The 26,807-nt window shown below is 41.8% G+C and overlaps 1 protein-coding gene across 1 annotated transcript in view; it reads right to left on the reverse strand.

The window, feature by feature from the left end:
• The window catches only part of tradd (tnfrsf1a-associated via death domain), a 76,791-nt gene that overhangs the window by 11,408 nt on the left and 38,576 nt on the right, over positions 1 to 26,807 (reverse strand). The window contains exons 2-4 of the mRNA XM_034189628.1: positions 12,909 to 13,062; positions 12,533 to 12,813; positions 459 to 606 (exon numbers count right to left, since the gene is read on the reverse strand). Coding sequence (XP_034045519.1) covers positions 459 to 606; positions 12,533 to 12,813; positions 12,909 to 13,059 — 580 coding nt within the window. The 5' untranslated portion in view covers positions 13,060 to 13,062. The remainder of the gene's footprint in view (positions 1 to 458; positions 607 to 12,532; positions 12,814 to 12,908; positions 13,063 to 26,807) is intronic.

A 26,807-nucleotide genomic window follows, 5' to 3' on the forward strand; every position in this document is an offset into this window, starting at 1 on the left:
AATGTGTTTCTCTGTCTCTATGTGGCCCTGTGACAAACTGGCATGCTGTCCAGGGTGAACCCCTCTTCATGCCCTATGACTGCTGGGATAGGATCCAGCCCCCAGTGACCCTTAACTGGAATAAGCGGTTGAAGATGAGTGTATGAGTGAGTGAGTGAGTGAGTGTGATGCAGTGCATATGCAATTTGTCGTCAGTGGAACATGAAAACCAAAGTTTGGTCCTTTAAAAGGCCACAACATGGTTTCTTTATGAATCACAGAAATGTTATTCTGCAGTAAAGCCCCCCCCCCCCACCTCGCCCCACACCAACTAAAAACAGAAAAAAGTTAAATATAAAAAGTTGAGGTAGTCTACACTATGCATTATTTTGGTTGAAGACGATCCACCAACACCACTATATCTATGAGACAAAAACCTGCACAGGACTGTAAAATTAGAGAAACGTCTACTGACTCACCAAAGACCCTATTCTGGAACTTGAAGCAGTTGCTTGGCACATGAGACTCTTCCTGCATGATTGGACTGGATTGATTGCTGGTGCCGAGTGCTTGAGACCGCAGCTGCTGCTCTAGATGGGTAATCTCATCATCACGCAGGCGCTCTGGCTGAAATAAAATCACAAGGCCACTTATGCTCTCTAAAAGAATAACGACACTTAAAGACTGACAATTTACATTTGCATGTCCATACCCTGCCTGTCATTCTGCAGAAGAAATTTTCCTCAAGCAGCTTGTCCTGACACAATTTAACTTTCTGTGACTCCCATTTACACATAAATATGAACAGTACAATGGCATTTCTGAATAGCCAAGTTATATGTGCTCTATAGTAGATAACACATAACTCATTGCTGCACAGACCAAAAGACAATCATTCAAACTTCATAAAATAAATAGAACTCTGTGAGCAAACTCACAAAATGATGTCCCTGTTTTTCCATATTAATGCCTTTCATTTATTATATATAAGTGACATTTCTTTTGTCATGAAATACCTGAATTAACAAACTGGTGAACCTCTGCACATGTAACTGACAATATGATAGACAGCAAAAGTCTGAACGTTCCCCTTAAAGATCTTGCATCGGAATGATTTTCCTTCATGTACATCTTTATATGCTGTATTACCATTGTGTGAAATTTCACTGGAATCCACCAGTGTAGGAGAAGCTGCACTACATTCATGGAAACAGACAGAGGATGAGGCTATTCCTATACACAAGCACAACCCCCCCCCCCCCCCCCCCCCAAACAAAAAACATTTTTTTAAATTTGATTTTTTCTGTTGTTTTCTTCACTGGGAACACTTAAGAGCAAACCTGTCAATACAGCACCACCTACAGGTGTCAACAATAAGGGACACTATAGTTTTCAATTCAATTATTAACCTAACCTAACCTAACCCAACTCAATTATTAACCTTACTAACCTAAGTAGCCTCAATGCACTAAACATGAGGCATGTCTGGAGCTTACCCACTCCATGAGCTCCTCAGTTTTTTGTTATTTTAAAAGAAGCCTCAGTGAGGTAACCACCTGTTGTGGCCATTCTATCAAGACAGAACAGAAGGCACAACACAAGACACAGAATATGCAGATGCAGAAAAACTGCATCTGAAACAATAACTCATCACTCATAATGCATGTTGAATACACAACAACAACAACAACAAGGTGCAGCTCAGAGACTCAGAGAAACAGACTGTGTAGAGTAGGAATCTCCAACCCTGCTGCTCCTGGAGAGCAACCTGCTCTACATGTTTTCCCTATTCTCCCTACTATGCCCACATCTCATTAACTCAGTCAGGTGTGTTCAGGCAGTCAAGAGCAGGAAAACACCAGTTACTGTAATTAATCAGGTGAGAGTAGAGCAGCTAAACATGAAAAACATGAAGGGAAGGTGCACTCTAGGAGCAGGGCTGGAGAGCCTCGAGGTAGAGTTAGTGTACGTTGGTGCTAGATCTAGCACCAACGAGGTGGTTTCTCAAAGCCTACTCTAAACCTCAAAGACTGTTCTAAGCCTCTTCGGGAACCATCATCTTACCATGGTGGAGAGGTTTGTGTTTCCTTATGAACCTGAGAGCTGTGTTGTTTGAAGCCTTCATGCTACTGGTAGGGCCTCCCATGGCAAGGAATCATGACCCGGCCCGGAGGAAGACTGGAGCCAGGCCTGGACAGAGGGCCCGTCACCGTGCGCCTGGTGGCCGGGCTTGCCATGGAGCCTGACCGGGCTCAGCCCGAAAATGCAACATGGACTTTTCAGTTCCACCTTGTGGGCTCTCCACCCGCAGGTGGAACTGCTGGGGTTGGGTGCGCTGTCTCTTTGGTGGCACTAAAAGTCGAGGGCCTAGACCTGGGCAGCAGAAGCTAGCTCTGGGGGCGTGGAACGTCACCACGCTGTGGGGGAAGGAGTCGTAGCTTGTGCAGGAGATGGAAAGCTACCACTTGGATCTGGTGGGCCTTGTCTCCGAAACCACTCTCCTTGATAGGGGTTGGACCTTATTCTTCTCTAAAGTTGCCATGGGTGTGAGGCACAGGGCGGGTGTGAAGATACTCACGAGTCCCCAGGTGAGCTGCTAGAGTTTACCCTGGTAGATGAAAGGGTCGCCTGCCTATGCCTTCGGGCTGCAGAGGAGAAAACTCTGAATGTTGTTTGTGCGTATGCACCAAATCGCAGTTCAGAGTATTCAGCCTTCTTGGATTCCCTGACTGGAGTCCATTGCTCTGCTGGGGGATTTCAACGCACACAGATGTTGACAGAAACACCTGGAGAGATGTGATTTGGAGGAACGGCCTCCCTGATCTAAACCCGAGCAGTCATTTGTTAATTCACTTCTGTGCTAGTCATGGACTGTCCATAACAAGGACACAAGGATGCTCATAAGTGTACATGGTACCAGAGCAACATACGCCGAAGGTCGATGATTGATGTTGTGATCGTATCATCTGAGGCCGCATGTTCCAGACACTTGGGTGAAGAGAGGGGCAGAGCTGTTAACAGATCACCATATCATGGTGAGTTGGATCACAGGGTGGGGAGAACTTTGGAAAGAACTGGTAAGCCCAAACAGATAGTGTGGGTAAACTGGGAACGTCTGGAGGGGCCCACTGTCTGAGAGATCCTCAACTTACACCTCACACAGAGCTTTTCTGGCATCCCTGTGGAGGTTGGGGACAATGAACCAGAATGGGCAATGTTCAAAGCTTCTATTGCTGAAGCTGCAGTGAGGAGCTGGGGTGAAGGTCTTAGGTGTCTGAAGGGGCGGTAACTAACCCTCGAACACCATGGTGGACATCGGTGGTCAGTGAAGCCATCTGACTGAAGAAGGAATCTTTCCAGGATATATTATCTTAGAGCAGTAATTCTCAACCGGGGTGCCGTGATCGATCGTCAGGGGTGCCGTGGGTATTTTTCATATTCGCGATTATTTTTCATATTCGCGATTACCGTGAATTATTTATTTTATCCATAAAGCATAAAACGACTCAATCTGATGTCAAACGTGCTGCAGCCTCGCTCTCGTCTTAAGGCGGGACAATAACAAGGAGGCTGACGGCCGATTAAAACAGTGCCATCTCCTTCAAAAGCCGTCTAAAATGCGGAGCTGTCGGTGTGTGTGTCTGTGCCTGTGTGCGCGCGCGCGGAGTTAACAGGCTGCAGACTGCGAGGGAGGGGGTGGGTGAGGGAGATTCCTGAATGCAGGCGCGACACGTTCAGTGCGCAGCGAGCGCGGAGCAGAGAGAGGATTTTAACCCGAGTGATCGTTAACAAAACGGAAACGTGAAGCTGTCTTTACTTCTCTTTGAACTTTCTCTAAAGGTGTGATTCTGCCGTTACCATCCTGTTCACACCATGTGCGCGTCGTATGCTGAATTTATGAGATCATGAGATGAAATAAATGGTCAAATATCTTTAAAAACATATTTAAAAAATGAGAATATATGAATGAACTGAGCCACAAAAAAAAAACAATGTTCAGACGCACAGATCACAAAAAGCAGGTGAGAACTCTGAACTTTAACAGCTGTTATTTTCCAAAGGTATTTATTTGTTCAATCTTGAGCTTAATGCAGTGTTTAAGCACAAAACGTGACTGATGAGGAGAAACAATTTCAGAAATGCAACAGAAACAACCACAAATCAGAAAAAGTTGGGACTGTATGTAAAATTAAGATAAAAATAAAAATGTTGCACCATTCCCAGTTTCTCCACTCACAGAAGCCAAACGTTCTTCCAGAGTTGTGTAATTATACTACAATAGCAGAATATAAAGAAGGGGAAAAAAGGAAAAAAAAAATACACAATATATTCGTCAATCGCAATTATTTGTCTGACAATTAATTGTCTCCAGAAATTCCTAATCATGACAGCCCTACTTGAGATCAGAGCGCAAAATGCTTGAGGATTTTTGAAATGCGGTGTTTTCTGTATCGATTTTCTATTGCGATAATTGGGTTTTGCGCAAAACCAGAGGTAATAGCATTATAATATTATTTTGGTTGGTGGTGTGCCGCAGGATTTTGTAAATATAAAAAGGGTGCCGCGGCTCAAAAAAGGTTGAAAATCACTGTCTTAGAGGACTCCGGAGGCAGTTGCAAGTTACCAACAGGCCTGAGTAGCAGCCTCTGCTTTGGGGGAGGCAAAGCAGTGTGTATGGGAGGAGTTGGATAAGGACTTTCAGTTGGCACAAAGGTGCTTCTGGAAGATAGTGCAGGACCTCAGGAGAGGAAAACATTGAACCATCCAAGCTCTATACAGTAAGGATGGGACTCTGTTGACCTCAAATGGTGAGGTAATCGGCTGCTGGAAGGAGCACTTTGCGGGACTCCTGCATCAGACTGGAGCACCCTCTGTAGTAGAGGCAGAGTTGGAAGAGGATGGGGGATCATCATCAATTTCCCTGGTGGAAGTCACTGAGGTAGTCAAACAACTCTACAGTAGCAAAATCCCAGGGGTTGATGAGATTGGTTAAAATATGTTGAAGGCTCTGGTTGTGGAGAGACTGTCTTGCATGAGACATCTCTGCATGAAGGTCTGGGACAGTGCCTAAGGAGTGGCAAACTGGGGTGGTGGTCCACATATTTAAAATTATTTTTTTGCATTGAGTTGTATTTTGTTTGCCAATGATACAATAGTGTTTTGTAGTGGGGATCATTTGGGACAGCTCTTGGGCATGATGGAGAGGAACTACTAAATTTCAAACAATGGTTTGATTTCAACAAATTAGTGCTTCATCTTGGTAAAACAAAGTGTATTATATTTGGAAATAAGCTCAGGAATTTAAGTAGAAATGTATTATTAAATTATGCTGAAATTGTAACTGAAACCAAATTTCTTGGAGTGTTTATTGATGAGAAATTAAGATGGAAAACTCATATTAATTATATTAAATCTAAAATCTCAAAAGCCATTGTGATCCTGTATAAAGCACAAGACTTCCTCTCCCAACTGTGCTTGTGTTTTTCTTTTGTTTTTCATTCATTCTTTTTTTTTCCTTTTTGGCACTTGTTATGATTATATATATATATATATATATATATATATATATATATATATATATATATATATATATATATATATATATACACACAGTAGTGTTCAGAATAATAGTAGTGCTATGTGACTAAAAAGATTAATCCAGGTTTTGAGTATATTTCTTATTGTTACATGGGAAACAAGGTACCAGTAGATTCAGTAGATTCTCACAAATCCAACAAGACCAAGCATTCATGACATGCACACTCTTAAGGCTATGAAATTGGGCTATTAGTAAAAAAAGTAGAAAAGGGGGTGTTCACAATAATAGTAAGGTGGCATTCAGTCAGTGAGTTCGTCAATTTTGTGGAACAAACAGGTGTGAATCAGGTGTCCCCTATTTAAGGATGAAGCCAGCACCTGTTGAACATGCTTTTCTCTTTTGAAAGCCTGAGGAAAATGGGACATTCAAGACATTGTTCAGAAGAACAGCGTAGTTTGATTAAAAAGCTGACTGGAGAGGGGAAAACGTATATGCAGGTACAAAAAATTATAGGCTGTTAATCTACAATGATCTCCAATGCTTTAAAATGGGGGGGGGAAATAAAACAAAAAAAAAAACAGACGCATGGAAGAAAACAGAAAACAACCATCAAAATGGATAGAAGAATAACCAGAATGGCAAAGGCTCACCCATTGATCAGCTCCAGGATGATCAAAGACAGTCTGGAGTTACCTGTAAGTGCTGTGACAGTGAGAAGACACCTGTGTGAAGCTAATTTATTTGCAAGAATCCCCCGCAAAGTCCCTTTGTTAAATAAAAGACGTGCAGAAGAGGTTACAATTTGCCAAGGAACACATCAGCTGGCCTAAAGAGAAATGGAGGAATATTTTGTAGACTGATGAGAGTAAAATTGTTCTTTTGGGGTCCAAGGGCCAGAGACAGTTTGTGAGATGACCCCCAAACTCTGAATTCAAGCCACAGTTCACAGTGACGTATGGTGGTGCAAGCATCATGATATGGGCATGTTTCTCCTACTATGGTGTTGGGCCTATATATCACATACCAGGTATCATGGATCAGTTTGGATATCAAATCAAATAAAATCAATTTTATTTATACAGCGCCAAATCACAACAAGGTGCTCTAAATTGCAAGGCAAAAGCCATACAATAATCACAGAAAAACCTCAACGATCAAAACGACCCCCTATGAGCAAGCACTTGGCAACAGTGGGAAGGAAAAACTCCCTTTTAACAGGACGAAACCTCCAGCAGAACCAGGCTCAGGGAGGGGCAGTCTTCTGCTGGGACTGGTTGGGGCTGAGGGGAGAGAATCAGGAAAAAGACATGCTATGGAAGACAGCAGAGATCAATCACTAATGATTAAATGCAGAGTGGTGCATACAGAGCAAAAAGAGAAAAACACTCAGTGCATCATGGGAACCCCCCAGCAGTCAAAGTCTATAGCAGCATAACTAAGGGATGGTTCAGGGTCACCTGATCCAGCCCTAACTATAGGCTTTAGCAAAAAGGAAAGTTTTAAGCCTAATCTTAAAAGTAGAGAGGGTGTCTGTCTCCCTGATCCGAATTGGGAGCTGGTTCCACAGGAGAGGAGCCTGAAAGCTGAAGGCTCTGCCTCCCATTCTACTCTTAAAAACCCTAGGAACTACAAGTAAGCCTGCAGTCTGAGAGCGAAGCGCTCTATTGGGGTGATATGGTACTAAGAGGTCCCTAAGATAAGATGGGACCTGATTATTCAAAACCTTGTAAGTAAGAAGAAGAATTTTAAATTCTACTCTAGAATTAACAGGAAGCCAATGAAGAGAGGCCAATATGGGTGAAATATGCTCTCTCCTTCTAGTCCCCGTCAGTACTCTAGCTGCAGCATTTTGAATTAACTGAAGGCTTTTCAGGGAACTTTTAGGACAACCTGATAATAATGAATTACAATAGTCCAGCCTAGAGGAAATAAATGCATGAATTAGTTTTTCAGCATCACTCTGAGACAAGACTTTCTAATTTTAGAGATATTGTGCAAATGTAAAAAGCAGTCCTACATATTTGCTTAATATGCGCATTGAAGGACATATCCTGATCAAAAATGACTCCAAGATTTCTCACAGTATTACTAGAGGTCAGGGTAATGCCATCCAGAGTAAGGATCTGGTTAGACACCATGTTTCTAAGATTTGTGGGGCCAAGTACAATAACTTCAGTTTTATCTGAGTTTAAAAGCAGGAAATTAGAGGTCATCCATGTCTTTATGTCTGTAAGACAATCCTGCAGTTTAGCTAATTGGTGTGTGTCCTCTGGCTTCATGGATAGATAAAGCTGGGTATCATCTGCGTAACAATGAAAATTTAAGCAATACTTTCTAATAATACTGCCTAAGGGAAGCATGTATAAAGTGAATAAAATTGGTCTTGAAGAGGTCATGTTGCCTTATGCTGAAGAGGACATGACCTTGAAATGGGTGTTTCAACAAGACAATGACCCCAAGCACACTAGTAATGAGCAAAATCTTGGTTCCAAACCAACAAAATTAATGCCTCGCAGATGTGAAGAAATCATGAAAAACTGTGGTTATACAACTACATACTAGTTTAGTGATTCACAGGATTGCTAAAAAAAGCAGTTTGAACATAATAGTTTTCAGTTTGTAGCGTCAACAGCAGATGCTACTATTATTGTGAACACCCCCTTTTCTACTTTTTTTTTACTAATAGCCCAATTTCATAGCCTTAAGAGTGTGCATATCATGAATACTTGGTCTTGTTGGATTTGTGAGAAATCTACTGAATCTACTGGTACCTTGTTTCCCATGTAACAATAAGAAATATACTCAAAACCTTGATTAATCTTTTTAGTAACATAGCACTACTACTATTCTGAACACTACTGTATATATATATATATATATAGTACATGATAAAAGGAGTGGGTGTTTATAAGCTTTTGCTTCTGCCTACACCCTTTCGGCCACACAAACTGGGAAATTGAGTTTTTTTCGTTTTTGATTCACAAGTTTTTTTGTTAAGAATGTGTGTGTATCAAATAAATTAATTAATTCATTCATTCATTCTAAAAAGTGGGCCCAGAGAGTGTGTGCCAAGTACAGGGACATCGGACTACTCAGCCTTCCTGGTAAAGTCTACTCCAGGGTGCTGGAAAGGAGGGTTCAGGCGATAGTCCAACCTCAGATTGAAGAGAACAATGTGGATTCCATCCTGGTCGCAGAACAACCAACCAGCTCTTCACTTTCACAAGGATCCTGTGGACTTGGAAAAGACGTATGATCGGGTACCCCGGGAGGTACTGTGGGAGGTATGGAGTATGTAGTGAAGGGGTCCCTTCTCAGGGCCATCCAATCTCAGTATTCACAAAGTGAGACCTGTGTTTGTGTCTCTGGCAGTAAGTCAGACTTCTTTCCGGTGGAGGTTGGCCTCTGCCAGGGCTGCGTCTTGTCACCAATCCTGTTTGGAGGTGTGGTTGGTGTGTCTCATCACTGCTTTTTGCAGATGATGTGATCCTGTTGGCATCATTGGCCTGTGACCTCCAGCATTCACTGGGTCAGTTTGCAGCCAAGAGGACAATGGAGTGCGAGATTGGCCAGAGAATCAGCGCAGCGGGGGCGGTACTGCATTCACTCTACTGTACTTGCCAAAAGGCAAAGTTCTTGATCTTCCGGTCAATCTTCATTCCTACTCTCACTTATGGGCATGAGTGTTGGATCATGACAAAAAGAAGTAGATCGCGGATACAAGCAGCCAAAATGGGTTGCTTGCTGCTTCGCGTTGAGAGGAGCCAGCTGAGGTGGTTCAGGCATCTGGTAAGGAAGCCTCCTGGGTGCCTCCCCGGGGATGTGTTCCAGGCACATCTACCTGGGAGGAGACCCCGGGGAAGACCCAGGACAAGGTTTACAGATTATATCTCCTCTCTGGCCTGGGAATGCCTCACAATCCACCAGTCAGAGGTGGTTAATGTCAGCCTGGGAAAGGGAAGTTTGGGGTCCCCTACTGGAGCTGTTGCCCCCACAACTTGATTTCAGATAAGCGGTTGAATTCAGATTTGTCTTCAAGGCATTTTTCAGTCACTCGGACATGAGCTATCCAGGATTTCACTACACACCTGCTCAACATCCTACTGGTCTTCAAGACATGAGTCCACCGATCAAAGTAACCTCCTAAATTCAAAAACATTTCTCTATAGTCACTATGCATTTCAATGCAGGATCATAGACAGTCAGATGAGATATCCAATTCACTCTGCACCACCACGTTTTAAGCCTAATCTTAAAAGTAGAGAGGGTGTCTGTCTCCCTGATCCGAATTGGGAGCTGGTTCCAGAGGAGAGGAGCCTGAAAGCGGAAGGCTCTGCCTCCCATTCTACTCTTACAAACCCTAGGAACTACAAGTAAGCCTGCCTGTATTTGTCTGTCTGTCTGTTAGGGCCCTGTCCCACTGGCGTTTAGGAGGATTTGCATATGGATTGCGCACAAAATTGTCCCATATTCGCCAAACATCCGCAATATCCGTGTAACATACCTGTATGAGTCGGCCGTCATCCGAACACGCCCGTGATCATCCGAAGAAGGAACGCATGTTCGCAGCCAGGATTTTTGAGCTGTTCAAAAATATGGATGCAGATAATATCCGCCTTACATACTCCATATATACTCAATTCATACACAATACATACTCACTATGTGCTGTATATCTGCCATTAACCACAGATATGCGCAACTGACGGGGATTTGCGGCTTGGCAGCTGACCGGGACAGTGTGTAAAACAGATATACTGCGTGCCTATCATGCCAAAATCACAAACTAAAATATGTTGTAGCGAATGCATACAAATTGGCCACGAATAAAGTGTTTTTATTACATCTGCTTTGCGGACAATCTGTGAATGCATAACAAACATGTCACGTAAACCCAAAGTACTATATGTGGCAGAAAGCGACATACCTGCCAGTCAGTTCCGGTCCGGCTGTGTAGATCCACAAAGATGTAATAGCTGCTGCAATCCAGGACTTTTATTTAACACCAACAAAAGGATGAGTTGCTGTTTATAGCCACAACTCACGCTGAAGTCTGTTTTCTGTGACACTCTAAAAAAAAAAAAAATAAAAATACCATCTCACACCCCGAGCGGCTTCCCCCCTCCCGCTCCTCAAACTCATGAACAGTTAACCCTCGCATGACAAAATGAACATTGACTCTGTGATCAACTTGTCCAAGTCCAGCAAATGCTCCAGAGCCTGTATTGTTGGTGTGAATAGTGATGCCAAAAGGAGCGAGTGTGCTTATTTCATGACCGCAATGCAGATGCCGTGCACACGCAACACGTGCGCGATGCATTCATAATACACCCGTAATAATCTTAATGTGTCGGATCAGTTTCCTCACTACATGCGTTATTTAACCGTGATTGTTCATCATATATTCGCTATATATTATTAATATATCCGTAATTCATACTGGGACATTTGTCATTTTTGGCCATTTTTGTTGCTGATGACAACGAACGCCCGTACTTTGTATACTCAATTCATGTGCAATTAATCCTCTCCCCAGTGGTACAGGGCCCTTAGCAGGATTCCGTCAAAACTACTGCACGGATTTTGATGAAATTCACCACAGAGAGATATTAGGCCATGGAAGAACCCATTAAAGTTTGATTTTTTGACAGTGAATTTTGGAGGTGATCCGGATCCGGATTCTGGATCAAGATTTCCCTTTATATACTGTAGGCTTTTAAGGATTACTTCAAAGCTACTTCACAGATTCTCACCAAATTTGCACCAAAGGTAGATATTAGGGCATGGAAGACTCCACTGAATTTTGTCGGTGATCCATATCTGGATTCGGATTCTGGATCAAGATTTCACTTTATATAGGGTTTGGAGGATTACGTCAAAACTGCATCACAGATTTTCACCATATTTGCACAACAGATAGATATTAGGGCAGGGGTGGGCAACTTGTTCCAGAAAGGGCCAAGAGGGTGCAGGTTTTCTTTGCAGCCACTGACTCCACCAGGTGATTTCACTCATTAATATCACTTTGAACAGATGGAATCAGTTAATGAGTGAAATCACCTGGTGGAGTCAGTGGCTGCAAAGATAACCTGCACCCTCTTGGCCCTTTCTGGAACAAGTTGCCCACCCCTGTATTAGGGCATGAAAGACTCCATTGAATTTTGGAGGTGATCCGGATTGGCGGACATCAGAAATCTATGATTGCTCTTGTTTAAAAGCTTTTTTCTGAGATGCCATTTACACCTTGGCACTAAAATTAATTTTGGTGATAAGATTGCAGTTGGACAGTGCTTAGCCACTTGAAAATATATGTGCAGATATACCTACAACACATTAAAGATGGAGGTGGCTTAGCTGACACAACGTGGGCAGTACCAAATGCTCACTGTAACCTTTTTGTTGTTGTTAACGCAATCCTCCTTTCAAACTGAATGGCTGAGTGCAGGTGTGTATCCATTTGGATAGCACTGACCACAATCACATGCACATAAAATCAAACTTTTGATGATGCAGACATACGTTTGTGACAGTCAAGCCCCCTTCTAACAGTCCTAACTGAGTTCCTGCATCCAAATCGTCCTCTGTACCACAGCTGAAGCACCATAAATCAGCCTTCTCCTCGGCCTTTGTTGTTGACACTGCAGCTGGTGAAAATATATTTTACAACACCTTTTTTTGTTTGACCCACACAAAGCAGAAGAAGTGTGAAATAGGTATCTGATCTTAATCAGATTTACACAAACTAACACTAGGTATAAATGTAATTGATTAAAAAAAAAAAAAAAAAGATTAAACAGTTACCACTGTAGCGGTATGAAGGTTCCAGGTCCTGATTGAAAAGACGTTCCTGCTAGCTTGGCTAACGGGAAGCCAAAGGGGAATTCCCCATTAGCCAAGCTAGCGGGAAACGTCTTTTCAATCAGGACCCGGGACCTTCACCCTGCTACACCATAAAAATAGACTCTTTGACAATGAAAATAATTTAAATATTATAGTCCCTTCTCCAAAAAATACCTGTGAGAGGTGAATTTGCTGAAGACAAAGTATCAGATTGTCCAGACAAAGATCCAAAATGTGTATGCTGGCCTTGAGCTGGGTTTCCAATCTGAGCTCTTGGGGGAGAGCAAGAAGCCGGCAAGCATGCTGGGAGAGTGACTGATGTACCGCGCCGGACCTGTAGCTCTCGAGGAACTGCTGACATGCTGCCACGTCCAAAAACTTCACTTCCACTCCCAGTAGGGGATCAGCATCATGGACTTTTAGTATCTCATAACCACCCAGACCTCCTGCAGAATCTGTGCATGAAAAATTGATTAATACATATGCATTCATCACACACATTTTAATGGGTAAATTTGTCATGGCTAATCAATCCAAACTCGATCCTCACCTATAAAAGTCAGCTTGATGACTTTGAAAATAATGAATTTTCCCTGGTCGTCTTTGTAGAGTGAGAGCAAGTTCACACTGGGACAGAGCGACTGCAGAAACAGAACTGCACATCCTGTCCATGACCCACAATCCATAGTTTTGTCTGCCATTCCCTGAACACAAATTAAGACATGCAGTATTTGTACATGGTCATAGTATGAGTATATACCACTAGTGCATGTTCTGTCTGACATGAGAATTACAAAAAAAAGAAGAAGCAAATAATAAATAAAATAATAATTGATCTAGTAACAGTCAAGCAGACCTCACTGTTTTTACCTCCAAAATATGTTGGAAGAATCTTTATTCTATTCACCCCTAGATGTGTGATTTTGCTTTAAGTTGACATATTACAGTATCCAACAGAACGCAAAATATCAGAGCTGAATATGCAGTACATTTTATTCAATACTTCTGACAAACCCACTGACTCACTCACTCTGACTCCATTAACACAATGTTTATTCTCTGCTAACTGTATGAAACAGTGTTCCAAAAGCTGCTCTTACACCTCAGCAACTTTAGCAGGAGCTCACTGAACTCCAAGCCACTGCGGTTCTGCCGCACTCAGCTCAGGATGGTACAGAAGAGGCATGGCTCAACTTTTAATATCTCAAAGGGAATCTTTTTGTAATGGAATCTTTTTGCATGAAAACAGGATATAGACGTATGTTGAGCCCGCACTGTGCTGAATGCAAAACCGCAGGGAGTCCAAACATGCTCAAAATGTTTTTTTTGTTTTGTTTTTTTTTACATTTTCAAATCTGGAAAAAGTTTATGCGAGCTTTGCCACAACTTGCTCTAATTTGTGCTGAGCAGCATGCCAGCCTCTCCCTGGAACAAACACGAACACTGCTTGGGAAAACTTGGCCCTGAAGATGTGATTGTAAAGGGTCTATAGAGGCCACAAAAACCTATGGATCTGAAAGCATCTTATTAAAAATGAGTTTAACTATAGCAGGGTCAAATTCATGCTATTTGCTTGAAACCATCTGTACAACTGAGGAGTGACTATTGCTGGTCACACCTTTTAACAACTTTAAGCAAAAGTAAACAGAATAGCCTACATACAGTGTTTATGATTTATGATTTTATCAGTAAACAGAGTGGGCCACAGACTCAACTTTATCTAAATTCTGGGTCTTTTAGTGAAGCTTAGAGCTAGTGGTCAGTGATCACCTTAGTATTTGTTCTGTTTTTCTTGTTGCTTAATGCTGACAACTTACACTGCATTTGTTGTCTTTCTGCCGCCTGATTGTTTTTTTTTTTCCTCTCTGTTTGAGGTGCATCCAGAGATGGGAGTGGGTGTCTTCTTCTGCAGGCCTCCCATCCTGTGCACCAGCATGGACTCCCAAAATTTTTCATCCCTTTGAGTCTGATCTGCTTAAGGTTTCTTCCTCAAATAGTTTTTTCTTACCATTGTCACCTGTGTGCTTGCTCTGGGGGTTGGTAAGGTTAGACCTTACTTGTGTGAAGCGCCTTGAGGCAACTTTGCTGTGATTTGTCGCTATATAAATGAAATAAATTGAAATTAAACATAATGAGAAAGGTGAATATCCCATTTGATAATGTGGCATCATGCATATGATATAAAGAACAGGTGAAATTAAAAACAGGGTTGATTGATTCTGCTTCCTGTTTCCAATTTGGTAATTTCTGAAATCTTTACTTTCATTTTGATGGTTTTAGCTTAATTCTGGTTTTAATTCTTAGAATTTACACAAATCATGGGTAGTTACGTTTTATATAAGCCTACTGCAATGTGTCTTCCTTTTGTAGCAGGTAATTTAGTTCTTGGGTGTAAAGTAGAGGAAATAAAATCTCATCCAATTCCACCAAAATGATGAGAAAAAAAAATGTCTGACCCTCCTATGTGTCACCAACTGAAACATGTATTTACTCTCAGAGACCAAAACAGTTGTGTAATCTTTATCGGTGTGAATGCTGCAGCTTCACACCACTGTTCTACTCAAACCTACTTTGAAACCCTCATTACACAAAAACATGTTTAATCTCACTATTCCCTCCCTCCCGGTCCAGTTTCAAACCACTTCTTTGGTGAAGTAGAAAAGCCTGCAGGTTCATTCATTGGTGTGATCTCCATGCACACAAGAAACCCCATATAAACTGGATTACATGAATGCAATCATATTTAAATAATACACAGTATGTTTGCCCACTACGTCTACAAGAGTCTTCCAAACGTAACCAGTGTGGAATCATATTCTATCCTGTATACCAACACTAACAAGTATACTCTGAAATTAGTTCACCAGCAGTATTAGGAATAAGTGATCAACTTAAAATCTATCACTTACTGTTCCCTCCAAAAAGACAACCTCTTTTATTCCCACCAGCGCAGCTCATCTCACATTTGGATGAAAAAGATAATATTCCACCCAAGGACAGGCTGCCACAAATTAGTAATCTAACCTCTGTGTAAAAATGCAAAGCAGGTACTTTTGGAAGGTTCCCTTTTGTTTTCATTCCCGTTTTATTATGTTCAGTTTGGCATTTACAACTGGAGATATAAAATTCCCCAAACTCATAACGGATAATAGCTCAAGTCAAAAGAGACGTTTGTACCAGTGACTGGAACAAAACAGCATACTAAATTTAATTATCTGTACACATTCTGAACAATATTCATGCTTACACTGCATTATACTACTTGTGTTTACAAAAACTGCCATACTAAGCAGGTCAAATGTTTTGCTACTGGATAACATTTGTATGTTCACAACTATGAAATGAAAGTCATAAACATTTGTGGAGAACAGTTTTTATTTTATACTGTTTCAGTGTGCAATAATGTAACAAATCATTACAAAATCAACACAAAAAGCCAAAAAATGATCTTGCTGCATTTCAGACAATAAAAGGTATTCTTTACTAACATTTAATAAATGCTATATAAGGCCACTACTAACACCAACTCACTGGAGCTGCAGCTGACATGAAAACTGACATTAAGCTCCAAAATTTGCTATAGAGTCCAACAAGATACCATTATATCAAACTGGGATCCAAATGGACCCCATAAGATAAATGAGGCCACAGTATGTAATCAAATAGCATCAAAATTAGTGGAATTGTAAACAACCATGTGGGTGACAATTGCATAACATTTCAGATGAATAAATGTAACGGTCTGGAGTAGGCCTGGGTGATAAATCGATTTTATTGTTTAATTTGAATTTTTGTTGCGGACTATTTAAAAAATACAAAATTCGAGTTGTTTTTTCTCCTCTTGCAGCGGCGCACCTTTTTGTCCCCAGGACCTTCCGTAGCTCCCCCCTCCCCGTCCCTTTTCCTTCACACAATAACAAACATGGCTAACCGCTAATAGAGAGCGAGTTTCGTCAGTGGTTTGCAGTGGTGTCAAAAGTACACACATTTGTTACTTAAGCAGAAGTATAGATACTGCAGTTTAAAAACACTCTGGTAAAAGTTGAAGTATCAACTTGACCTCTTTACTCAAGTAAAAGTGAAAAAGTATGTGCTCCAAAACCTACTTAAAGTATAAAAGTATAAAGTAACCTTAAAAAAAAAAAGGTAGATGCCACTATATGAATTGAAAGCTTAATTTAAAAACTGATTCGTTCTACATGTGGCCCAAGACCCAAAACCCAAAATTACCCCCCAACACCACCTGCATGAAAATGTTTCAATTCTAGAAGCTCTGAAATGCAATCTGGGACTATTCCAGACAATAAACTGCAGTGAGTGCAGCATCCATTTAGTGAAGGAAAAACAAAACAAAACACAACTTTCCTTATTCAAATTCATTCCAGTAGTATTCTGCTCTTACTAGGACGCAGCAGTTTTCTAGTTTGGCAGATAGATCTGGAGGAAATCACTGAAGAAATTAACACATTGCAAATATGGTTTGACCAAAACAAACTGACATTAAATAAGACAGGAATGAAGTGGAGGTGTAACAGTCACTAGGTGTTCACAGGAAACACTTATTTATTTATGTATGTATGTATTTATTTATGTATGTTCATTGCTTTTATATTTTCTGTTGTGTTTCTATTCAGGTTCTTTTTGCCTCTTTCTCTAAAATTGTATATAATAATCATTAGATTATTAATATATAAACAAAAATAAATTTAAGAAATATTACAATTTGAAAACAAATGCACCCGAACGTGATGAGAGCTGCAATTGCTTAATGCTAAGTTTTAACATTGAAAATGCCATAGACATGCTAACGTGTTAGCGTCGCTCCTGTTTTTAAGTTATAAAATACATCTGTCAACTGTTTCAGAAGACCATAACAGGTCGGTTTAACACAGAAAAGGTAAATAATACTCACAGAAGTATGGTCTTTAGGGTTTTAGCGGGGGAAAATTAAGCAAAAGAAAGAAAGAATAAATGAAGCAATAGAGGTCGAAGCATTGCTTCAATCTGCGAACCAGTGCTTCGATTGGTTCACGGTTCAAAACAAAGCCGTGCTGCAGAAAAGATGATTACAGGCGCACATGACGGTTCAAAACAAAGCCGTGCTGCAGAAAAGATGATTACAGGCGCACATGACGTGATATATATATATATATATATATATATATATATATATATATATATATATATATATATATATATATATATATATATATACGAGGTCTCTTAGATAATAAACCGACCCTTTTATTTTTTTTTTAACTATATGGATTTGAATGACATGCGATTACACCAATCATGCTTGAACCCTCGTGCGCATGCGGGAGTTTTTTCACGCGTGTCGGTGACGTCATTTCCCTGTGGGCATGCCTTGAGTGAGATGTGGTCCCGCCCTCTCGGCTGAATTCCTTTGTTTCACACGCTGCTCGAGACGGCGCGCGTTGCTTTATCACATTTTTTTCTGGACCTGTGAGGAATATCCGAGTGGACACTATTCGAGAAATTAAGCTGGTTTTCTGTGAAAAGTTTAACGGCTGATGAGAGATTATGGGGTTTTTCTGTCGGTGTAAGGACTTCCCACGGAGCGGGACGTCCTGCAGCGCTTCCAGGCGCTGTCGTCGGCCTGTTTCGAGCTGAAAACATCCTAATTTAAGGCTTAATTCACCCAGGACATCGTGAGAGAACAGAGAAGATTCAGAAGAGGCCGGCATGAGGAATTTATGCGGACATTCCACTGTTTAAGGACATTTTTTTAATGAAAGACGTACGCGCAAATTCGCCGAGTCGTTTCCGTGACGACTCGGCAAATCTGTGTGCGCCGCGACAGGAAAAACACCTCCGTGTTGAAAACCATTTGTAGAATTCAGGCGGCTTTTAATGGCTTTCAACAAGTGAGTAACTGAGAAATTGTTTAACAGCTTGGGCATGTTCCAACTTGCCCGTTAAGATTTCCAACGGAGGTGTTTTTCCTGCCGCGACCCCCCGCGGTCGGGTCCAGCCCGACATGCGACTCTGCCCGCATGTTCTTTCATTACAAAATGACCGTTAACAATGGAATGTCCGAATAAACTCCTCATGCCGACTTCTTCTGAAAGTTCTCTGTTCTCTGACGACTTACTGCGTCAACAGAGCCTGAAATGTGGAAGTTTTCAACTTGAAACGGCGAGACGCTGCCGCCTTGAAGCGCAGATCGCCGTCAGGCGCCGTGGACCGTCCTTAAAGCGACACTACCAGACCAAAATCTCTCATCAGCCGTTACAATTTTTACCGAAAACCAGCTGAATTTATTGAATGGTGTCCACTCAGTTGTGCCTTACAGTTTTGAAAAAATTTTTATCAAACAAAGCAACAGTCTCTGAGCCATTCCTAAACAATGAAAAAAAATCGACGAGCGGGTGGACGACTCCTCACTCAAAGACTGCCCACAGGCGAATGACGTAACCGACAGGCGTGAAAAAACTCTCGCATGCCCACGAGGGTTCAAGCATGTCTGATGTAATCACACGTGATTCAAATCCATATGGTTTTTGAAAAAAATAATAAGGTCGGATACTTTTCTAATAGACCTCGTATATATATATATATATATATATATATATATATATATATATATATATAAACATTAAACTGAAGCCAAGAGTAATGAGGCTGTTTGTTTAAAAAATGTAAGGAATAGAAAGTACAGATACTTGTGTGAAAATGTAATGAGTAGAAGTCAGAAGTAGGCAGAAAAATAAGTAATGGAGTAAAGTATAGATACCTAAAAAGTGTACTTAAGTACAGTAACAAAGTATCTGTACTTCGTTACTTGACACCTCTGGTGGTTTGGGATAGCGGCGACAGACGTGGAACAAGTGACTCGACACTGCAAAGTTTGTCTAAAGCCACGGTTCTCCCCAGACAATGGAAAACGGCGTAGTGCCGTTGTATTTTTATTTAATCCGTCTGTGAAAAGCGCTATATAAATAAAGTTTACTTACTTACTTAATCCAGCCAGTCTGTTTGTGCTGAACAGACTGCTGCCTGCTCGTCCCTCCCACACCGGTGTCGTGTCAAAGTACGAGGTCTGTCCAAAAAGTATCAGACCTTTTTATTTTTTTCAAAAACCATATGGATTTGAATCATGTGTGCTTGCATGAGCCAACGTTGAACCTTCGTGTGCATGCGTGAGTTTTTTCAGGCCTGCCGGTTGCGTCATTCGCCTGTGAGCAGGCTTTGAGCGAGCACTGGTCCTCCCCTCTCGTTGGATTTTCATTGCGAGGTGGAACAATTTGGAGCTTTGCTGCATCAAATTTTTCCAGAAACTGTGAGAGACAGCCAGGTGGAAACCATTCGGAAGATTCAGACGGCTTTCAGTGATGATCCTATGGGCATCACACAGATTAAGGAGTGTTACAACCGGTTTAAAGACGGCGCACAATGGCGGAGGGTGCGCCGCGCTCCGAGCAGCCATCGACAGGCTTAAACGACCAGATCATTTCCAAAGTGAACGCTGTGTTGATCCGGGACGTCGTCTGACTACCAGAGAAATTGCAGAAGAGGTGGACATTAGCACTTTTTTGGCACATTCCACTGTTACAGGAGATTTTGTAATGAAAGACGTGTGGAAGTTGGAAGTCTCACAGGACATGTTGTGACATGTCCAGCTCTTACACAATTCCTCGGATACTCACTCGACTGAAAAGCCACCGAAAGCCGTTTGAATCTTCTGAATGGTTTCCACCTGGCTGTCTCTCACAGTTTCTGGAAAAATTTGATTCAGCGCTGCTCCAATCGTTCAGACATTTTCCTCGCAATGAAAATCCAACGAGGGGGGTGGACCAGTGCTCACTCAAAGCCTACTCACAGGCGAATGACGTACATGACGTGAAATATATATATGCGCATTCACTCAGTGCAGCACTTCCAGACGTTCTGCAGCTCTTACAAACGATCTCCTGCTGCTCCCAGACAAAAATAAAAGCATGTTGGTTGTTCAATACATGACGTTAAAAAATAAATTTCATAATCTTTTGTTGACGTTTAATGCATGCGTTTCTTCACGTCGATTACATGCACAGACACATAAGCGGTGTCCAACAAAAAAAATGCTGAAGACGTTGATTAAAAGTCAATTAACCTTAGTCTTCACAGACTAAGGTTAATTATGGAGTTCCACAAGGTTCTGTGCTAGGACCAATTTTATTCACTTTATACATGTTTCCCTTAGGCAGTATTATTAGACAGCATGTTGTGTGGGCCGCTGAAGAGGAGGTACTGCTGGCCCACCACCACCAGATGGCGTCCTGCTTGGAGTGCGGGCTCCAAGCACGAGAGGGCGTCGGAGCCGCTGGAGGTGACAGCTGTCATCTATCAACACCATCTGTCACCCATCACCACCACTACAAAGACCGGACTGCAACTCCACCTCCTCGCCAAGAAATCTTCTACCATACAGGTAATTCTCTGCTAAACCTTAAATTCGAGTATTAGTCTGATCTCTTTTTGCAGCCGTTTTCCTGGGACGGATACCCTGTCTGCGGAGTTGGCGTTTGGTGTGGACCGCGACGGCTTCGCCTCACACCCCACCCAGATAAGTGGTTATCTCAGGAGCTGCACGAGTGTGTGATTGGAGGTGGAGGTTCTCCCTCCTTACTGAACACAGACTGTGGGATTACTGAGTGTGCGAACTCACACTCATCCAGAACTGTTTCTGTTTTCTGCCAGCAGTACCGGGTCTGACTGCTGAAGACAGTGGCCACCTGGGGCGCAGGGCTTGGCGGCTCCGGTGTTCTTCAGGTCCGTTGGTGGTGAGGCTTGTGTGGGTTCCGGCTTTTCTCTCACCGGACGTCTCCTATCTTCGAGCCTGCCACACGTCACCTTTTTGTCGGATTGATATAACGCATATTTGTATCTGTCTGTATTACGTTGTGCACCTTCACAACATTAAATTGTTACTTTTTGGCTATTCCATTGTCCTTTCATTAACGCCCCCTGTTGTGGGTCCGTGTCACGACACTTCCCCAACACAGCATTGCTTAAATTTTCATTGTTACGCAGATGATACCCAGCTTTATCTATCCATGAAGCCAGAGGACACACACCAATTAGCTAAACTGCAGGATTGTCTGACATAAAGACATGGATGACCTCTAATTTCCTGCTTTTAAACTCAGATAAAACTGAAATTATTGTACTTGGCCCCACAAATCTTAGAAACATGGTGTCTAACCAGATCCTTACTCTGGATGGCATTACCCTGACCTCTAGTAATACTGTGAGAAATCTTGGAGTCATTTTTGATCAGGATATGTCATTCAGTGCACATATTAAACAAATATGTAGGACTGCTTTTTTGCATTTGCGCAATCTCTCTAAAATTAGAAAGGTCTTGTCTCAGAGTGATGCTGAAAAACTAATTCATGCATTTATTTCCTCTAGGCTGGACTATTGTAATTCATTATTATCAGGTTGTCTTAAAAGTTCCCTGAAAAGCCTTCAGTTAATTCAAAATGCTGCAGCTAGCGTACTGACAGGGACTAGAAGGAGAGAGCATATCTCACCCATATTGGCCTCTCTTCATTGGCTTCCTGTTAATTCTAGAATAGAATTTAAAATTCTTCTTCTTACTTATAAGGTTTTGAATAATCAGGTCCCATCTTATCTTGGGGACCTCATAGTACCATATCACCTCAATAGAGCGCTTCGCTCTCAGACTGCAGGCTTACTTGTAGTTCCTAGGGTTTTTAAGAGTAGAATGGGAGGCAGAGCCTTCAGCTTCAGGCTCCTCTCCTGTGGAACCAGCTCCCAATTCAGATCAGGGAGACAGACACCCTCTCTACTTTTAAGATTAGGCTTAAAACTTTCCTTTTTGCTAAAGCTTATAATTAGGGCTGGATCAGGTGACCCTGAACCATCCCTTAGTTATGCTGCTATAGACTTAGACAGCTGGGGGGTTCCCATGATGCACTGAGTGTTTCTTTCTCTTTTTGCTCTGTATGCACCACTCTGCATTTAATCATTAGTGATTGATCTCTGCTCCCCTCCACAGCATGTCTTTTTCCTGGTTCTCTCCCTCAGCCCCAGCAGAAGACTGCCCCTCCCTGAGCCTGGTTCTGCTGGAGGTTTCTTCCTGTTAAAAGGGAGTTTTTCCTTCCCACTGTCGCCAAGTGCTTGCTCACAGGGGGTCGTTTTGACCGTTGGGGTTTTTACGTAATTATTGTATGGCCTTGCCTTACAATATAAAACTGTTTGTTGTGATTTGGCGCTATATAAATAAAATTGATTTGATTTGATTAAAAACAAACAAAAAAACGCTGTAAGACGTTTATTTAAAAAAGAAAATGCTGTAATCCGTTTATATATCCGTTTATGATCGCACCACCGTCTGATTTTCACTGTTTCTTCAGTTCAGTTCGTTATAACCAGTACAGTTATAACCTGTACACTCTTGTACTTGTCTGTGACTTTTTCTATTTAAAATAAAAGATAAGCAGACAAACGTGATGTGGGTGATGGTTGTTTTGTTTTACAACAAATAAAATTCAGCTTTTACACTGTAAAAAATCCAGTTGTTTTTACAGAAAAATTCTGTCAGCTGTGGTTGTCAGGGGAATTCTGTCAAAATTACGACTATGTAAATGGTTTGCACATACATATTTATGTAAATTTTATACTTTAAACCTGTAATTAAAAAATATTAATCTGTAATTTTGACAGTCTTTTTCATGTTGAATTGGCATGGCTGTGCTGATATTACACTTTTTTGTGTAAAATTTACAAATATATTAAGTCCCTTTGGCTGCTCCCATGATTTCACTCAGGGTCACCACAGCAGATGCAAGGAGGGTCTGCATGTTGATTTGGCACAAGCTGTACACCAGATGCCCTTCCTGCTGCAAGTCACATTACACAGTAAAATGTGGCAGGGGTGGGGTTCGAACCAGGAACCTTTGTTACGGAAACCAAGTGCACTAAACACTTGGCCACCACCCCTGATATCTGTCTGTATCTTATAGATTAATAAGCACAGTAGCTTTGTGGTTAGCGCATGTTGCCTCAGAGCAAGAAGGTCACTGCTTCGATTCCCACCTGTGGCCTTTCTGTGTGGAGTTTGCATGTTCTCCCCATGTTTGTGTGGGTTTTCTCCGAGTGCTCCGATTTCCTCCCACATTTAAAGACATGCACGTTAGGTGAATTGGAAACTTTATACATGTTCAGGTCTCCCTTGCAAAAGAGATCTTGATCTCTATGTGACTAACCTGGTTAAATAAAGGTTAAAGTAAAATTACACCCTACCATCAGATATTTCAACTTCATATATACCATAGCTCATCCACAATTACTATAGTAAATTCGAGGAAGTTTTGTTTTTATTTAGTAGAGTTGCATAGGGGATACATTTTCTGGCAGCCACCATCTCTTTCTCTAAAATTGTATATAATAATCATTAGATTATTAATATATAAACAAAAATAAATTTAAGAAATATTACAATTTGAAAACAAATGCACCCGAACGTGATGAGAGCTGCAATTGCTTAATGCTAAGTTTTAACATTGAAAATGCCATAGACATGCTAACGTGTTAGCGTCGCTCCTGTTTTTAAGTTATAAAATACATCTGTCAACTGTTTCAGAAGACCATAACAGGTCGGTTTAACACAGAAAAGGTAAATAATACTCACAGAAGTATGGTCTTTAGGGTTTTAGCGGGGGAAAATTAAGCAAAAGAAAGAAAGAATAAATGAAGCAATAGAGGTCGAAGCATTGCTTCAATCTGCGAACCAGTGCTTCGATTGGTTCACGGTTCAAAACAAAGCCGTGCTGCAGAAAAGATGATTACAGGCGCACATGACGGTTCAAAACAAAGCCGTGCTGCAGAAAAGATGATTACAGGCGCACATGACGTGATATATATATATATATATATATATATATATATATATACACATATACGAGGTCTCTTAGATAATAAACCGACCCTTTTATTTTTTTTTTAACTATATGGATTTGAATGACATGCGATTACACCAATCATGCTTGAACCCTCGTGCGCATGCGGGAGTTTTTTCACGCGTGTCGGTGACGTCATTTCCCTGTGGGCATGCCTTGAGTGAGATGTGGTCCCGCCCTCTCGGCTGAATTCCTTTGTTTCACACGCTGCTCGAGACGGCGCGCGTTGCTTTATCACATTTTTTTCTGGACCTGTGAGGAATATCCGAGTGGACACTATTCGAGAAATTAAGCTGGTTTTCTGTGAAAAGTTTAACGGCTGATGAGAGATTATGGGGTTTTTCTGTCGGTGTAAGGACTTCCCACGGAGCGGGACGTCCTGCAGCGCTTCCAGGCGCTGTCGTCGGCCTGTTTCGAGCTGAAAACATCCTAATTTAAGGCTTAATTCACCCAGGACATCGTGAGAGAACAGAGAAGATTCAGAAGAGGCCGGCATGAGGAATTTATGCGGACATTCCACTGTTTAAGGACATTTTTTTAATGAAAGACGTACGCGCAAATTCGCCGAGTCGTTTCCGTGACGACTCGGCAAATCTGTGTGCGCCGCGACAGGAAAAACACCTCCGTGTTGAAAACCATTTGTAGAATTCAGGCGGCTTTTAATGGCTTTCAACAAGTGAGTAACTGAGAAATTGTTTAACAGCTTGGGCATGTTCCAACTTGCCCGTTAAGATTTCCAACGGAGGTGTTTTTCCTGCCGCGACCCCCCGCGGTCGGGTCCAGCCCGACATGCGACTCTGCCCGCATGTTCTTTCATTACAAAATGACTGTTAACAATGGAATGTCCGAATAAACTCCTCATGCCGACTTCTTCTGAAAGTTCTCTGTTCTCTGACGACTTACTGCGTCAACAGAGCCTGAAATGTGGAAGTTTTCAACTTGAAACGGCGAGACGCTGCCGCCTTGAAGCGCAGATCGCCGTCAGGCGCCGTGGACCGTCCTTAAAGCGACACTACCAGACCAAAATCTCTCATCAGCCGTTACAATTTTTACCGAAAACCAGCTGAATTTATTGAATGGTGTCCACTCAGTTGTGCCTTACAGTTTTGAAAAAATTTTTATCAAACAAAGCAACAGTCTCTGAGCCATTCCTAAACAATGAAAAAAAATCGACGAGCGGGTGGACGACTCCTCACTCAAAGACTGCCCACAGGCGAATGACGTAACCGACAGGCGTGAAAAAACTCTCGCATGCCCACGAGGGTTCAAGCATGTCTGATGTAATCACACGTGATTCAAATCCATATGGTTTTTGAAAAAAATAATAAGGTCGGATACTTTTCTAATAGACCTCGTATATATATATATATATATATATATATATATATATATATATATATAAACATTAAACTGAAGCCAAGAGTAATGAGGCTGTTTGTTTAAAAAATGTAAGGAATAGAAAGTACAGATACTTGTGTGAAAATGTAATGAGTAGAAGTCAGAAGTAGGCAGAAAAATAAGTAATGGAGTAAAGTATAGATACCTAAAAAGTGTACTTAAGTACAGTAACAAAGTATCTGTACTTCGTTACTTGACACCTCTGGTGGTTTGGGATAGCGGCGACAGACGTGGAACAAGTGACTCGACACTGCAAAGTTTGTCTAAAGCCACGGTTCTCCCCAGACAATGGAAAACGGCGTAGTGCCGTTGTATTTTTATTTAATCCGTCTGTGAAAAGCGCTATATAAATAAAGTTTACTTACTTACTTAATCCAGCCAGTCTGTTTGTGCTGAACAGACTGCTGCCTGCTCGTCCCTCCCACACCGGTGTCGTGTCAAAGTACGAGGTCTGTCCAAAAAGTATCAGACCTTTTTATTTTTTTCAAAAACCATATGGATTTGAATCATGTGTGCTTGCATGAGCCAACGTTGAACCTTCGTGTGCATGCGTGAGTTTTTTCAGGCCTGCCGGTTGCGTCATTCGCCTGTGAGCAGGCTTTGAGCGAGCACTGGTCCTCCCCTCTCGTTGGATTTTCATTGCGAGGTGGAACAATTTGGAGCTTTGCTGCATCAAATTTTTCCAGAAACTGTGAGAGACAGCCAGGTGGAAACCATTCGGAAGATTCAGACGGCTTTCAGTGATGATCCTATGGGCATCACACAGATTAAGGAGTGTTACAACCGGTTTAAAGACGGCGCACAATGGCGGAGGGTGCGCCGCGCTCCGAGCAGCCATCGACAGGCTTAAACGACCAGATCATTTCCAAAGTGAACGCTGTGTTGATCCGGGACGTCGTCTGACTACCATAGAAATTGCAGAAGAGGTGGACATTAGCACTTTTTTGGCACATTCCACTGTTACAGGAGATTTTGTAATGAAAGACGTGTGGAAGTTGGAAGTCTCACAGGACATGTTGTGACATGTCCAGCTCTTACACAATTCCTCGGATACTCACTCGACTGAAAAGCCACCGAAAGCCGTTTGAATCTTCTGAATGGTTTCCACCTGGCTGTCTCTC

The sequence above is a fragment of the Thalassophryne amazonica genome, chromosome 2 (genome assembly GCF_902500255.1).
Source record: "Thalassophryne amazonica chromosome 2, fThaAma1.1, whole genome shotgun sequence".
Classification (NCBI taxonomy): domain Eukaryota; kingdom Metazoa; phylum Chordata; class Actinopteri; order Batrachoidiformes; family Batrachoididae; genus Thalassophryne; species Thalassophryne amazonica.